This window comes from Lynx canadensis, chromosome A2 (genome assembly GCF_007474595.2).
Source record: "Lynx canadensis isolate LIC74 chromosome A2, mLynCan4.pri.v2, whole genome shotgun sequence".
In the NCBI taxonomy this organism is placed as follows: domain Eukaryota; kingdom Metazoa; phylum Chordata; class Mammalia; order Carnivora; family Felidae; genus Lynx; species Lynx canadensis.
The window spans coordinates 87172118-87190273 of NC_044304.2; the positions used below are offsets into that span (position 1 = coordinate 87172118).

The following is an 18156-nucleotide window of genomic DNA, read 5'->3' on the forward strand; positions in this document are numbered from 1 at the left end:
AGCTCAGAGTCTGGAGCTTGGACCCTGGTTGGGATTTGCATTCTCCCCTCGCACTCTGCCCCTCCCCTGCTCACACTCTGTCTCTCAAAAATAAACGTTAAAAAAATCTTTTAAAAAAATCTGTGAGTTAAAACAGTTAAAATGAAATAAAATGGAAAATTAATATGTTGGCTATTTTTGCTAACTTTCAAAAAAATATTAACTGTTGGTTAGCTAAACCTTATTCTAGAAATAAAATACTGATCAGAAAAAATGAGGACAAACTTTCAACCAGTAAAGAAACACAAGAAAATATACCAGACCTAACACTTCTTTAATGGTAAATTTAAATAAATGTGATAAACACAAATACGGAAATAAATTTTTCTCATGGAACATAGAAAATAGTATAAAAGTATTTTATTTTTATTATTTTTTTAAATGTATATTTATTTTTGAGAGAGAGACACACACAGAGTGCAAGCAGGTAGGGGCAGAGAAAGAGGGAAACACAGAATCCAAAGTAGGCTCCAGGCTCTGAGCTGTCAGCACAGAGCCCGATGAGGGGCTTGAACCCACAAACTGCATGATCATGACCTGAGCAGAATCGGATGCTTAACTGACTGAGTCACCCAGGCACCGCCAAAATATTTTCAATAATTCTTAGATGCTATATGAAAAAATTTACCTTGTGTAATATCAAGACGGATTTTTATTTTGATTATTACTAGTTTTAGGTTACTAATGAATTTTATCATCACTCATCATTTTGAAATGATATACATTAAAATGTTTTAAAGTCACATGAAAAGTTTTTTTTTAAACCTATTTTAAAGGATTGAATTACTACATAATTGTGCAAATACAGGGTTGATTCTTAAATGCTAAGAAGATACCAGCATAATTGTAGCTATTTCTTTTTTTTCCTTTCTTGAGCATATTTTTGATATATCTAACATATTGAGAGGTTTTTTTTTTTCAAATTGTTTAACTCTAAAAAAACCTTAACTCATTAATCTTGCGTGTATCTATATAAATCTTAGATTTAAGTCCAATTATATTATATCACTGATTAAAGTTCAAAAAACTATGCGTTATGGAAAAGTAAAATTTAATTCTTCTGAGTGTCAAGTTGCTCACCAGAGAATTTAAATAATAACACAATAAACTATAATTCTCCCTGATGGCCACATCTCGACTTCTCAAGAGGTACAAACAAATTGAAGGTGGAACATGTGAGAAGAATCATACACATTTCTTTCCAAATGATCTACATTGGAAGTGCTTCCTCAATACAAAACTATAATTTTAAAACTAAGTACTAAATAAAAGAAAATTTAATGACGAATGTTTTAACAGATGAAAAACAAAAGCCAATTTAAACATGAATAGCCCTGGATTCCCATGGTTAGAATCCTATCCCAAGTTAGACACTGTGGTATTTCATCATAAATTGTTTTTAAAAGATCCAGGTTGCATCTACAGGAAATCACGTGAAAAGCATCTGCCAGGATGTTATGTCTTCCCCCTTCCACATTTTTTATTCATACTAATGTCCTGGTATTGTCACAATGTAATCAGAACATCTCAAGATGCTTTAATTTTTCACTCATATAATGGTTTCCTCTAATTCATTCAAAACTTTTTATACCAAAGGATTTCAGAAAAAGATAAAAGGAAAAAAAATTAATTTCATGCAAAGTTCTTGATGAAATCAGTTTCACCTAAGAAGTCTCACATTATCTGTAGATTTTATAGACCTTTGAAGAGAGCAATTGGCAGAAGCCACCCTTTTATGGCAGGTGTGAGGTTCTCATTAAATAAAATACAACATGAGATAAAACAAATGGAATTACAAAATTGAAATTTTCACAGGGAAGAGTATGATTTAACACGAGGAGTGACTTTTTTCAGTGTGAGTCATAGGGCTTTTATGAATGTAATACAAATACAACAGAACAGAATTTCATTGCAAAAGACTATTATTACAAAGTCTGGGAAACGCTATGAATGAAAGAAATCATAAAGCAAAACCAGTAACTAAAAAGACTATTAAAAACAGTAAGTCTATTAAATAGTAAGTTCTTATCTATTTCAAAACTGCATAGAAAAAATCATTCTTACGTGCATATATACCCATATAAATTCTGATTATTATATATAAAAAATTATTTATTTGCATCACATATAGGACCACTATTTCCTAGTGCTTACAGGAGCACATAATCCTTCAGCATTTCACAATCCTGGATGCACATACAATCACCTGAGAGAATTTTTAAAATCCTCACTTCAGCCAAGGGGGAGATGCATCACAGCATACATATTATTTACAAAGTCCTCAGGCATTATTAATGTGCAGCTGAAGTAAAAACTACTGTCACACTGTAAAACAGGATGCAACTTTGTTTGCCAGTGGGGAAGTGGGTAGGTGGTTGGTGGGGTTGGGGGTGGAGGCAGAAGGCAGACAAAATTAACCTTAAAGAAAGTAGAGAATAATTAGTTTTTTTATGTGGTTCTGGCAACAAGTACAGTGGGATTTGCAAGAAGGCAGACAATGAAGAAAACGTATTTACTGGGTGATGTCAGGATTAACAAGAGATACATTTTTAATTCTTTTACTGTCTACATTCTTTGAGTTCCTGTAACTTCAAACCAGAATATAACATAATACTCACTCTAAAGAAGCTATCTTATAAAGTACACTGGCAAGTAAACAGTCAATTTTAATCAAATGTAAGAATCAAAATCAGACCAAGGTTTAAGAAAGGGTTGGGAGAATCTTCAAATCTAGTTTAGAAATGAAAGGAAATAGTTTTTTAAAAAGTGGATGTGTTGAAGGTTAGTCTGGGGAAGGAGAGTGTGTAAGGACAAGGAGTTATTAAAGGACAAAGAGAGGTGCTCAACATCAATAGTCATCATCAAACCACAATAAGGTATCACTTCGCAACCATTAAAATGGCTATTAAAAAATAAAAAATAATGTGTGGTGAAGATATGGAGTAAAGGAAACTCTTATGCAATGTTGGTTGAAATATCAACTGGTATAGCTACTGTGGAAAACAGCAGGGAAATTCCTCAAAAATTAAAACTAGAATGACCAAATGATCCAGCAATTCCACTTTTAGGTATATATCCAAAGGAAATAAAAAGAGAATCTCAAAGAGATATCTGCATTCCCATGTGGCCTTATTCACAGTAGCCAAGAAATGAAACCAAGTTAAGTGTCTGTCAAAGGACGAATGGATTAAGAAGATGTGGTGTCCATATACACAATGGAATATTATTCAGTCATGAGATAAAAGGAAATCCTGTCATTTACAACAACATGGATAGACCATAAGAGCGTTATGCTAAGTGAGATAAGTCAAAGACAAAATACTATGTGGTATCACTTAAATGTAGCGTCTCCAACAGTCAGACTCAGTAACAGAGAGTAGACCAGCGGTTGCCAGAAACAGGGAGTGGGGGGGTGGTGGTGGGCAGGGATGGACATGGGAAGATGTTAATCCAATTTCCAGTTATAAGATGAATATAAGATGAGTAAGTTCTGAGGACCTAATGTACATGATGTTGATAGTGATGAATACTGTATTATACACTTAAAAGTTGCTAACAGAGTAAATCATAAATGTTCTCACTACAAACAAAATGGTAACCATGTGACATGATGGAGGTGTTACCTAACGCTGTGGTGGTAAATCATTTTGCAACATATAAATTTATCACATCAACATGTTATTTAAACTTACATAATGTTATATGCCATTATAACTCAATAAAATTGGAAAAAGTGAAAACAGAAGTGATGAGTTACCAATGTGTTGGTGTGGACAAGTGGAGATTACACTAAAAAGGTAGGTAAGAGTAGATCATAAGAACCTATAACTGCTAAACTGAGAACTTGATGTTTATTTTTACTTAAAATTTTTAATGTTTTATAAGATAAAAGTTACGGAGCAAGAGCTGTTAACTATGGCCTGAGAAATCACGAAATGCATAGCCTTCAATGAGAAAAAAAACACATCATTATGTATTTGCATAATCTCCAGTGGAAATTTGACATTTCTATCATATAAATGCAGGAAATAAATCAAAGGAGTATTAATATGGAGCTTAATAACCAAGAGAAATAACAGATATTTAATATTACTTTAGAATTGTTATAAGTAGCTCATATTATTAATATTCATCAGTAATTTGGAATTACAGTACTGAAAAGACCAGCTGCTAGGTATTATTATTGTTGTTATTATGTTTTAAAGTTAATATTTACTTTTATTTATTTTTATTTTTTATTTTTTTTTAATTTTTTTAATGTTTATTTATTTTGGGGACAGAGAGAGACAGAGCATGAACGGGGGAGGGGCAGAGAGACAGGGAGACACAGAATCGGAAACAGGCTCCAGGCTCCGAGCCATCAGCCCAGAGCCTGACGCGGGGCTCGAACTCACGGACCGCGAGATCGTGACCTGGCTGAAGTCGGACACTTAACCGACTGAGCCACCCAGGCGCCCCTATTTATTTTTATTTTTTATTTTTTAGAGAGAGACAGAGCGAGAGCAGGAGAAGGGAGGGGGGCAGAGGGAGAAGGAGGAGAATCCTAAGCTGTCTCCAAGTTCAGTGCAAAACCCAATGTGGGGCTTGAACTCACGACCCTGGGATCATGACCTGAGCCAAAATCGAGAGGTGGATGCTCAACCAACTGAGCCACCCAGGAGCCCCTCTAGGTCTTTTTTTTTTTTTTTTTAACGTTTATTTATTTTTGAGACAGAGAGAGACAGAGCATGAACGGGGGGGAGGGCAGAGAGAGAGGGAGACAGAGAATCTGAAACGGGCTCCAGGCTCTGAGCTGTCAGCACAGAGCCCGACACAGGGCTCGAACTCACAGACCGTGAGATCATGACCTGAGCTGAAGTGAGACGCTTAACCGACTGAGCCACCCAGGTGCCCCTAGGTCTTTTTATTTAATATACAATTATGAAACTACCTGTTTTCGTACTATAAAATGTTATTCTTTTTTTTTTTAATTTTCTTTTTAAAGTTTATTTGACAGAGAGAGAAGTGTGAGCTAGGGAGGGGCAGACAGAGAGGGAGACACAGAATTCAAAGCGGGCTCCAGGCTCCGAGCCATCAGCACAGAGACTGTCGTGGGGCTCGAACTCACAGACCATGAGATCATGACCTGGGCCGAAGTCAGATGCTTAACAGAATGAGCCACCCAGGTGCCCCCAAAATGTTATTCTTGTAGTGTGGTAGCTGTATTTCAATATATTCATGATTTGATAACTCTTTTCAATATTTTATTTTGTAATCCTACATAATGATTTAATGCATTTAAGGGTCCACAGACTTCCCCAGACTGCCAAATGGATCAATGACACAAAAAAGGTTGAGAACCCCTATACAAAACTATTATTTGTTGCTGATGTTATAGAAAGAGAGGAAATGATATTGTAGAAAAGACAGAAAATAACCAATTCTTAAGAAAAGTCAACAGGGTGCACTACAGAGCGCGGGAAGAAAGAATGGCACTTCATGAAAGGAAAAAGAGCACCTACCCTCCCCCCCCCCCCCCCCCCGTAACAAGGAGGGAGGTATAAAAGTCACACAGAAGCAGCAGACTTGGTGATGGGACAGAGAGGATCCACCTGTTTGATGGTTAGTAAAAATGAAGGTTAGTAATCTTCCTGAAGAGATCATCAGGGCTAATCCATTGGAACATAACCCTAGATAGTGGCTTCAGGCCCCATGGGAAGTACTGACACCCCCCAACCCCAACCCCACCCCAAGTGATCAACAATCAAGAGCTGGACTCATATCCCCACAAAATGCTCTGTGCAGCTCCCAATCTGACTCCACCCTTCCAAACCTTTCAAACACTTCAATTAAATCATCTCAAATGCCTGGTGTGTCTAGCAAAATCCACTGTAACTTCCACCTCTTTTTCCAGTGTCCTTTTACCTCCTTGCTTTAATTACACCCAGCATGTCCCGTGAAACTACTGTTTCTCAACCAGCCCTTTCTATTGGTAATGGCTTTGTCATTGTAAACCCACATGTTAAGGAAGATGATTTAATTGACCTTTCTTGTCTGTTAACTAATTAATCTTCACTCTCTCTAAATTCATCTACCCAACAGAAATTTAAAACTAAAGAGTAGGGGCACTTGAGTGGCTCAGTCAGTTAAGCATCTGACTCTGGCTCAGGTCATATTTCATAGATCGTGAGTTCGAGCCCCGCAATGGGCTCTGTACTGACAACGTGGAGCCTGCTTGGAATTCCCTATCTCTCTGCTCCTCCCCTGCTCGCTCTCTCTCTCCCTCCTCAAAATAAATTAATTAATTAAGAAAATAAAACAAAATAATAAATGTAAAACCCTTGCTATTTTGAAGCTCATGTGATCACAACAATACTTGCTATCTTTCCTTGTAGTCGTCCACCATCATTTTTTGTCACATGCTCATTAGTTGAAAGATTTTTTTTCACCTAGATTACTGTTTTTATCTTCATAAGGGTAAATCATTAGCTATTACCCATGCCAGCTGGTGCCCTATCCTCTGATCATTCAATGATCTGGCCCTTGGAATCAACCTCAGCCATACACTCTGATGTTACTTCTCTAGCCCTCCATAGCCCAATATGGGAGCCATTAGTCACAACTGGCTATTGAGCCTTGGAATATGGCTACAAGCCAGGTGGCTTATCAAGTATCACTTCCCTGGAAAATCTTTCCCTGACCACCCTATCTAATGTAGCAACCTTGTAACTCTTGTCTCCCTAACTCTCTTTATTTTTCTTCACAGCACTTATCACTATCTGATACTACAGTATGGTATTTTCTTTTTCCTTTTTTTTTAATGTTTATTTATTTTTGAGAGAGAGAGAGACAGAGAGAGACAGAGAGAGAGAGAGAGAGAAAAGCAGGAAGGGGCAGACAGACAGGGAGATACAGAATCCCAAGCAGGCTCCAGGCTCTGAGCTGTCAGCACACAGTCACATGTGGGGCTCCAACTCATGAACTGCGAGATAATGACCTGAGCCAAAGTCGGATGCCCAACCAACTGAGCCACCCAGGCATCCCATTCTTTATTTTCTTTAATATAGTCTTTTATAATACATACATCCTGCTTCTGAAATAAAAATTGGGTTATGAAAATTATCATGAAAAAATAAAATCAAAAATAAATAAAAATGCTACTGTAGTTGCAAAGACAGTGAGGTATAAGGTGGGGGTAAACAAATGAATCAAGGGAAGACTAATGAAAAATACGTGGATGAAACAGACCAGTGGAAGGTCTGCAGAGTTTGTGGATCACTAGGAACTCAGACACTGCTAGAGGGAAGAGGCCTTTGTAAAACCACTTTCTACTTTGGAAAAATATTAGGCATTATCTTGTGCAGGTGAACATCAACAGTAATTAACCTATAACCAGCCATTTCACTCCAGAATATACGCCCTGGGGATATTCCTGCAGGAATGTATATTAGGAGATGTTTACAACAGTGATCACAGAAACATCAGTAAAACAAAATACTGGGTACCACCCAACTATCCTTTGACAGGTAATGAGTAAATTGTGCTATATTCATATGATGTAATACATTACATACAAGTCCAAGTGAATAACAAGAGCTTGTAACATAGTATCTAATGTGTGCCAAACATAGCTCTTGGTCCTTTACTTCCATTAACTCATTTTCATCCTCAGAGAAGACTAACACTTTTCCTTTTCCAAATGAGGAAACAGAGGCATAACAGGGTAAAGGAATTTACCAAATGTTATAAATGCAGAGCCAGGATATGAACCTAGAAATCTAATTTGTGTTCCTAATTCACTATTCTATTTCTACAACAAATGGACTACATCAACAAATATGATAACTGAATCTAAGAAATAATACTGAATAAAACAAAAACAAAATAATCCCACAAGACTGTAATATACTATTGTGTATCATTTTTACATAGCTCAAAATAAGTAACTCTAAACAGTATACTATACAGGAAAAAATTATTATGATAAAATGTTTTAAAATAAAAATAAAAACAAAAACAGCCATAAAATACAGGGTAGTAATTGCCTCTAAGTAGCAGAGGCATGCGGAGGGAAAGATGGAGGAAGGTAAAGTAGCCTCTACAATGGGACTGGAGATAACTCTCATTCTTGACTTGGGTGGTGGGTTTACAGGTGTTAGCTTCAATATTATGCTTTATAACATGTTTATATTATTCATATGTTTTAAGTATAAAATATTGCATTTCAAAAGACATTAAAAGCTAAGAAATAAATACAAAGTGACAAAATAGAGAAAATGGGCTTTGGATATCCTCAAGGTGCTTGATCTCATGGGAAGAAGGAGGGATTTCATACTACATGGATACATATTTAAGGGTAGTTTTGTTTTTGTTTTTGTTTTTGTTTTCATGGTGGAGTCTGGATCCTGCTTATAGAATGATGGGCTAGACTTAGTGGTTTGACCCTCAGCAATTTTGCCTCTGAAGGGGGATCTGGTAATGTCTGGAGACTTTTAGATTGTCATGACTATGGGGAGAGTTCTATTGGCATCTTGGAGGGAGAGGGAGAGCTAAATAGTCTACAATCCACAGGATGCCCTCTTCCCCAACTTAAACTTGTTTATAGTATCAATAGTACTGAGGTTGAGAAACCCACAGATATATAAAGCAAAACAGAAAAGATTAAAAATATAGTACCAGGTAAATAATCGAGGGAGCAAGGTCCAGAAAAGATGAGAGGAAAGCTTGGCCCAGAGACTGACACACTACACCTTCAGAGCCTGGAAAGTACTGAAGCACCTTCATTCTCAAGTCCACTTCATTCAACAGAGGGTGCATGACATAGACCTAGCTCTAATTCTGCTGTTACTGAAAACAAACACTCAAGTCCTAACTGAAGTTTCACCGCTAATCATTCTGTGGAAACAGGCGGGGAAGGTACAATATAACAAATGCAGCAGGGGTGAAGTTACCTCAGAGCTAATGAAACTTAAGCCTCAGGACTCCTTGCTGGTACTTGGCCCTTGTGGGACCCAGGGAAGGACCTTAGCAACTTTGAAACTTATGTTTGAATAAGTCTATTTCCTGAAGAGGTCTGCTAAACCATATACACTTCAGGCCCCACAAAATGAGGCTTTACCCTTGAATGTAAGAAAGTTATTGAATTTAATAATTTGTGTAGCTACTTTCCTTGACATCCTTGTGAGATGGCACCCTGAAGCTTCAATAGCCACGTACTAGTCTGTTTAGTTCCCTAAGACACAGTTTATAAAATCCTACCACTCTCCTGCCTAAGGGTACAGTTAGGCCAAAACAATAAAGGAGAATAAGTACATGATTCAATTTCCTCTGCTCTAAAAGGGGGATCACATTAATGTGGCAAGCTGATACCTCTTGATCTTAGTTCTAAGTAGGAAACAACAGCTGAGGAAAACCATTAGGAGATTCTATGTACATAGCAATCATTTAGAAAGCCTGCTTAAATATGGATTCCAGGGACCATCTCCATGAGGGTTACATGATCCTGACCCAAGGATAACAATTTAAGAACCAGTTCCATAATGCAAAGATTCTTAATCTTCTGGGGTTAAGATCCCTTGAAGGATCTTTCCATATTTACATACTTAAAATGTTAATACAGGGGTTGTATTAGTTTATGATGGCTGTGGTATAACAAAACACCATGGATTGGGTGGCTGAAACAACAGAAATTTGTTTTATCTTAGTTCTAGAGGCTGGAAGTCCAAGATCAAGATGTTGGCAAGACTGGTTCCTTCAGAGGCCACTCTTCTTGGCCTATAGACGCCTGCCTTCATGCTGTGACTCACATGGTATTTCCTTTCTAGGCATGCACCCCTAATGTTTCTTTGTGTGACCAAATTTCCTCATTTTATAAGGATAAAAATCATATTGCATCAGGGTCCATCCTAACGGCCTCATGTTAATTTAACCACATCTTTGAGACCTTATTTCCAAATACAGTCATATTTGAGGTACTGGGGGTTAGGGCTTAAATATATGAATTTTAGGGGACATTCAATCCACAACAGAGATTGTTCTATGGATCCCATACTTAGGATCCCTAGCTTAGATATTCCTTCACAGGAAATCAGAGCACGTAGATGATCTGAGAGAAAAAGAAGAGGGCCATATGGTGAACACCACAGTTAGTGGGGGAAAGACATCCAAGCAGAGAAAGAGAGAAAAACCACTGAATTTGACTGGAAAGAGGAGGTCATAGATAGTCTTAGAAACATTTGCATGTGTGTGTGTGTGTGTGTGTGCGTGTGTGTGTGTGTGTGTGTGTGTGTAATATAAATACGATACATGTTACATATATAAAGAGATAGCATTTCTTTTAAGAACTACTGAGAAAATAAAATTAAAGATGATACTAAAAAGCAAAGAGTATGTGCTTCCACTCCCTCGTACAACTACTAAAATGACAGTAAAGGACACAGTCCAAAAAGGACAAACAGAACTTGAGTAGAGAAGCCAAAGAAATGTCAGCAACATTTTGGAAGTTCTACGACATATGGAAAAGTGTTGACTGGCTTTGCACACTAGAAAAGCTGAAATCTAAATGCTTGCAAGGTGAAGGGAGCCAATAAGCAAGCTGATTCATGAAAAAGAACTTTAGAAATGCTCAGGAATTCAAAGTCTACGGTCTCTCTGAGAATAGGAATGGTGGGTGTGGGTGAAATCAGAAGAAATGGTCCAAAGTTTGTACAATAAATAGGCCAGAAAACCGAGGGAAAGAGAATCAAGAGGAAAATAAAAAGAAGGAAAAACATTTAACAAATAATGAACATTTTCCAGAGCTGAAGGCCATGAGGCCTCCTGTAGAAGGCCCAATGTGGATGAAAAAGATCAACTCTAAGAGAAATTTGAGAAAAATTTGAAACACAGAGGTGCTTGGGGTCAAAATTCAGGGTTAGGTTGCAGGAAACAGGTTACATACAAAACTTAGAAATTAAAAAGCCATCAACTTCTCAGAAGCTATACTGAAAATCTGAAAACAATGGAACAATATCCTCAAACTTCTAAAGCCAATGATTTTCATTGGAGAATTTTATACTCACCTATCAATTGTATGTGAAGTTTGAATAATATTATTTTGAAACATAAAAAACTCAACATTTTACTTTGACTCCTTATTCAAGAAGTTACCAGAAGGCACACTTCCCCAAAAGGTCGTAATAAACTCAGAAAGAAGACTCTACAAATGAGAGGGAGAGTGGATGCTCCAGGATAATGGTGAAGTTAAACCCTGGGATGCTAAAAGAACCAGAAAGGATACGTCTAATTTAAAAACTGGTCGGGGGTGGGGCGCCTCGGTGGCTCAGTCGGTTAAGCGCCCAACTTAAGTGCTCAGGTCATGATCTCACAGTTCGTGGGTTCGAGCCCCGCATCGGGCTCTGTGCTGACAGCTCAGAGCCTGGAGCCTGTTTCAGATTCTGTGTCTCCCTCTCTCTCTGCCCCTCCCCTGCTCATGCTCTATCTCTCTGTCTCAAAATTAAATAAACATTGAAATAAAAAAAAACTGGTGGGGGGATGGGCTAAACAGGTGATGGGCATTAAGGAGGGCACTTGCTGCGATGAGCACTGGGTGTTATATATAAGCGATGAATCACTAAATTCTACTCCTGAAATTTAAAAAAAATCTTGAAACTAATGAAAACTGAGAGACGGAGAACAAGTCTGGTAGAGAGTTTGGTGTTTGGTGAAAAATTAGTGAAAGTAATATAAAACTCTAAGCGAACAGAAAAGAAAGGGTGGGGATAATATTTCGTATAAAAAAGAAGTGGGATCGATTTTCCTAATTATACTAATCTAAATGGTTATTATTTACTCAAAATTGTGCTATAGCTAAATGAGGGGACAGATAACTGGGGGATGTTGGTATAGTGCAGAGACATTTTAGCTACAGTACTGGAAGAAAAGAACACTAAAGCCTTCATCTTTCTTAAGAGAAAGTGAACAGATACTGTCTAAAAATCAATGGTGTCAAGTAAGAACAGTATTAGAAATGTTATTTAGAAAATGGAGGTTAAGAATGAGAAGAAACAACAAAAGAGTTTGAAATAATTTTCTCTAGGGTTTAGGAACTGGCAGAGATGAAGGGATGCTGTTTTTCATCATAAATTCTTTTAAGTGACTTTAAAAACTACGGACATTGATCATTTTGACAAACATAAAAGTAAATGTGTATTATAAAGAAAATGTATTATGTAATATTTTTATGCCAAAAAATACTATTGTCTAAATATTTCTGCATGTTTTAAGATTGATTTGGGTCAGAAAAAAAATTCAGCTCAACTCAACTCTGTATAAACACAGACTCAAAGTGCTGTCTTTCTCATCACAGTTAACCTTTGCTTGAAAATGCTGGGCACTTGCCTATTTTAATACACTTCAATCCACCGAGTTTAAGGAGCATCCACCTGAATCAATGATATTACCAACAGAACATCAAGGGTTAGCTATATCAAGTTCACACAGCCATTCGTTAGGCTAGGGTTTTTGTAGTATAAATCCTAGATGGATTGCTGGTAAAAGCATGTTGGAACCAAATTCAGATCTCAGGACAGTGGGTGTGGTGACAAGGGCCATTATGCAAAGACTAATGTCAAACACACTAATCCAAAGTCTTCCGGGAATACAGAGATCAGTGATGTGCTAGAAAAGTTCATTATTGATAATTTATAAATTTCTCTCAAAATGATTTCATTTTCAACGAATACTTTATTTCTTTCAAAAAGTAATCACTCAGAATATTAAAATGGCTGACAATCAAAAAACTAATTCAAGTAACACCATGCAATAAGTTATCCCTCAACCCTTTCTCTCCCTCCTGATACAGTCTGATGTTTCCATACCTCTCGATAGCCATTGCTGATTTGTTCCAAACTGAGAGAATATACAAGATCCTTGCCTCCCACAAAGAGTCTCTCTTGATATTCATCCAGAAGCATTGCGTGGAGATCAAGAAACCCAAAAGGACTATGAAAAATTGATGTTCGATTTAGATCCAAGAGTTCTGAAAGGCAAAAGAAAATGTTCACTCAACAAGTCACAATACCAATACCTTTGTAACACTTTTATCACGGCTCTATTGTCATGCCTATTGGAACTATATAGTTAACATTCATTTTATGACAAATGTAAAGCCTTTAGAATTTATTAATCAAAGGATTAAAAATACGCAGTGCTTTACAATACCATATTGAACACTTGAAAGTTGCTAAGAGAATAGATCTTGAAAGTTCTTATCACAAGAAAAAAATTTGACGTGATGTTATGGATGTTAATTAAACTTGCTGCGGTAGCGTATCCATAATATGTACGTATATCAAATCATGTTGTGCACTTCAAATTTATACAATGCTACATATTAATATTTTCTTGATAAAACTAGAAAAACTAAAAAAAATTGTTCAACCAGTAAAAAAAGCGTAACTGGGAATAAATTTTAACGTGCACAAAGTAAAATCTTTTATAATTTTGTGACTCTAAAATAAGGTAAATAGTTTATGTTTTTACATAAAGAATTATCTTTCACAATCTTTATGTAAAGTGCTATGTGGAAGAATCATTCTATTGTGACTTTTATACTTACTTTTCTATGTGTAACAAAAATTCTAAATATACAAAAAATATTCTATTTTTTTTCACAAAAAAATCTTCTAAAAGTGTGTCCATTTAATTCCAGATGAACACCAACTCACAAAAAAATGTATCTACTTGAAACTAGTTTTGAAAGTCACATCCATAATCAATTAATTACTACTGACCTTTATTTTACTGATAAACTCAGGTGTCTAGAAATTAAATGACTACGCTATACCCCTATACATACATTATTACAACAAAAGATCACTCAAATTATATATATACACATACCATGAGGATTAAAGTACAACCGATGTGTATGTCATCACAGAAAGTCCTGTAGACTGAGAATCTGAAGAGCCACATTCAAGTCTTTGCTTTGCCATTAACTGCCTGAGTCACCTTGAACAATCACTTAGCCTCTTTATTGACTGATGGTGAGCCTGGCTTCTTCACATGTTAATCGCCCTTCTATATTCAAAATTATTAATTCTTTTACTAAATTGCATTTCTAGAGTGGAGGTCATAAAAATACTGTAAAAAAAAATAAACCCAACACCCAGATATTTTAGAGAGTCTTTCAAAGTGCAGTATAAAACCTGTATTTTTGGAAGTTTAACAAATTGAAGGAGTATAATTAATAAGTGTAAATATCAAATGTGCCATATTTAAGCTTACTTAAAGGGAAGTGGTTAAAATATTCATTTATGACTTTTCATATATTTTAATTATTATAGGGTCTAAGAATACTTTTTTTTTTAAGTTGTAAGGAATTTTGGATCTTATTTTGATTTATTTATATTGCCTCAGAGAAATTGCTGCCAAGATACATTTGGATACATTAAATTGAGTATCACACACATGATTTAGGCAAAAAGTCAAGAAATTTCATCACTTATGAAGACACTTCTAGAATAATTCCTCAAGTCACATTAAGTTTTTGAATTTAGAAGACCAAAAGAATAGACTATCATTTTCTTTAAACATTTTCACAAAATGAGAGAAGCGTCCTGAGTTGCTTCTTCAATTCTCCACTTTGACCATCACCATACAACACAATAGTGCCAAGGACTGATTCCTAAAATGTTCAAGCATGTCCGTACATACATTATTTCAGAATCATGACAATGACCAAAACGTATCAATGCGACAATTTATATTTTTCTTATCAATTTCCACAGGCATAAATCCTTACTGTGATCCTCAATTTTTGCTAAGACACAAACTGCCCTTCTTAGCTGTCTGTGATTCTCTGACAATCTTGACTTTAAGTCAGAAAAGGTCACAAGTATCCATTATGAGTAAATATTTGCGTTTTAAACGTATATCTACATATATCAGGAATAATGGACACAGAGGCATTCTACAATAGAAACATTTTTTTTTATTTTTTTAAATTTTTTTTTTTTCAACGTTTATTTATTTTTCAGACAGAGAGAGACAGAGCATGAACGGGGGAGGGGCAGAGAGAGAGGGAGACACAGAATCGGAAACAGGCTCCAGGCTCTGAGCCATCAGCCCAGAGCCTGACGCGGGGCTCGAACTCCCGGACCGCGAGATCGTGACCTGGCTGAAGTCGGACGCTTAACCGACTGCGCCACCCAGGCGCCCCAGAAACATTTTTTTTTTAAAGGCTGTACATATTTTATGCTCTAAGATTAACTCTACTTTTCTACTCGTTTGATTATTTCACATGCCTCTTCCCAAAAGGATCTGAGATGACTTATACATTCAACTGAACCAACAAATTTAATGCTAGAGGTATCAAGATGGAGAAAATAAAATAAGACTGGAATTAATTAACTGAAAGTTTTTATTTAATATCCCTATACATTGTTAAAGAAAATAACAAAATGGAACCCAGACTTCCTAAACTTCAAAGTAAAAGTCACCATAAAACAATAGAAAAACTGTATCAGGTGCTTAGGAATGTTGCTTGGTGTGATGGTTAATCTTATGTATCAACTTGAGTGGATCAGGACTGCCCAAATACTTGGCTAAATGTTACCTGTGGGTGTATCTGTTAAGGTGTTTCTGGATGAGATTAGCATTTAATTGATGGACTAACTAAAGCAATATGGGAGGACATCATCCAATGTGTTGAGGGTATCAGAAGAACAAAAGGTAGAGGAAGGAAGAACCCACTCTTTTTTTGTTTGTTTTGTTTTTCTACCTGTCTGATTGAGCCAGAATATCAGTTCTCTCCTGTCTCAGACTGAGACGTATATCATCAACTCGCCTGGTGCTTAGGTCTTCAGACTCCAACTAAACCATCATCTTTCCTGTCTCTCTACCTTGTTGACAGAAGCCTGTGTGACTTCTCAGCTTCTGTAATTGCATAAGCCAGTTTCTCATTACATATAAATCAATCAATCTCTCTCTCTCTCTCTCTCTCTCTCTCTCTCTCTCTCTCTCATTGGTTCTGTTTCTTTGGGGGAACCCTGGCTAATATACCTGGTACTAAGGACTAAGAGAAAATTCTCCTGAGGTCCTCTAAATGAATGTGGTGGGAAACACTATGATGAACACCCAACATCACTGAAGAAAATAAGGTATCAAGAGCCATACCTGTGTTTATAATTACATGCTTCAATGCAAGTCAACTGAATTCATATCAAAGTGCAATCTACCAAAAGTGATTTTATGGCCATGATAGCCATGTTAGTAAGGATGTCAATGATTTCAATTAACAGAGATTAATTAAATCAGGCCAACACAGATTCAAGGACAGAAAGTTAAGCCTCATAGTACTGGAAAACCAACAGTAGCACAAAGAATTTGCTTCTTGAGAAATAGTATATCTTTGCTTCTTGCTTTTCTTAATGCCACTTCTTCACTGAACTGATTCTAAAGGGTTTATTCATTAGTTTGTTCATGCTAAATAGGTATGCATTAGCCCCCAAATGTATAACCATCCAGCACTCACCCCACCCCAGCATGACAATAATTTTTGCATCTTTCAATTCAAGTTCCCAAGGAAAAGAATGTAATTGGCTTAGCCAGTGTTCACAATTCATAAATTTTTGGCTTCCTATAGACTGGCTGCTTTGGGATGATCAATTAACCATCCATGGTTAAATGTAGAAGACATGTGTGAAATAGTGTGTTCCCTATAATTATGGGGGGTCAGGACCATCACCATAGCTAAGCCTATCTAGTCTGTCTTTATTCATGAATAAATGTATAGTAACAAATTCATTACAAGCTATATTTCCTGTAGACTGAATAAGTTGAGCTGCAGTTTATATATGTTTGATATAATCTTACTAAATTTTGAAGAACATCTTCAAATATGAACATCTGGGTCTTCATTATCCAATCTGAATCCATCCTTCCTAATAATAACTGAATGTTAAAATTCTTCACTCAATTGGAGAACAAACCTCACGGTCTGCACAGAAAATACTACCTCCATTTTTGTTCTCTTTTGGGATAGGGAAACATTCATCTATCTAATCCAAATGAAATTTTTAGGAATTAAAGTATGATTTATAAAAAGAGCATTGTAAAAATTTTAAAAAATTAATAAAAGCAAAGCAGTACACTTGGATAAATTATGCAATTCAAAAATTTAAAAAAAAAACACAAAAATACTTACTAGGGAAAAAGTTAGGGAAATATATTTATCAGAGAATAGATATAAAAAACTTATTGGGGCGCCTGGGTGGCTCAGTTGGTTAAGCGTCCGACTCTTGGTTTTGGCTCAGGTCATTATCTCACAGTTCATGAGTTCAAGCCCCACATCAGGCTCCATATGTCAGTGAGGAGCCTGCTTGAAATTCTCTCTCTCTATGTGTCCCTCTGCCACTCTCTCTCTCAAAATAAATAAACTTTAAAAATTTTTAAAAACAAATTACTGATCTTTCAGCATGTTGAAAAAAATTTTAAATAAAGGAAAACATCTATTGTCAACTCTTTTTGTAAACAGACATGTCATAATGAGAGACTGACAAAAACAAATTCATACAAAAAAGAATTTACCTTCATTAAATATGCAAAGAAATAAATGTGAAAATATCATTTTAAATAGTATTCTAAAAAATTACAATAAGCAGTAAAAATGAGGCTCACAGTATTACTATTAGGACTCTTTTGGAGGCCAGTGTAACATTTCTATGATTTCCAAACTTTTCCCAGTGAACATGTATCACTTTATTAAAAACACAATTACATCCTTAAAAAAAGGGTAACAAAAGGGAAAGGGATTTTCTCTTATATTCTGATAGTGTTCCTTTCAGCCCTGACTCTCAAGGTAGTAATGACAGTTAATATTCATTGAGTAGTTATATGTCACATATTGTCTAGGGACTTGGCATTTACTGTCTCATTTAATCATGTGGCACTTCCATAAAGGAGGACCTACAACTATTCCCATTTTCTAGATGTTGACAGAGGTCTGAAGAGATCTGGTGCACAGCTAGGGTTATATGGTTATTGTTAGTACCAAAATTTGTACAAGAGAAGTTGAATGAAGACCTTTGCCTTGAAAAATACATGTGAACTAGTGTGTCTATCACCACTATGAACTCACACAGCTTAGTCATCTCC

The 18156-nt window shown here is 36.2% G+C and overlaps 1 protein-coding gene across 1 annotated transcript in view; it reads right to left on the reverse strand.

The window, feature by feature from the left end:
- SEMA3E (semaphorin 3E) overlaps positions 1-13032 on the reverse strand; it is a 113990-nt gene extending 100958 nt beyond the window's left edge. The window contains exon 1 of the mRNA XM_030307862.2: positions 12876-13032. Within this exon, the coding sequence (XP_030163722.1) occupies positions 12876-12971 (96 nt within the window). The 5' untranslated portion in view covers positions 12972-13032. The remainder of the gene's footprint in view (positions 1-12875) is intronic.
- Between the last annotated feature and the right edge of the window lie 5124 nt (positions 13033-18156).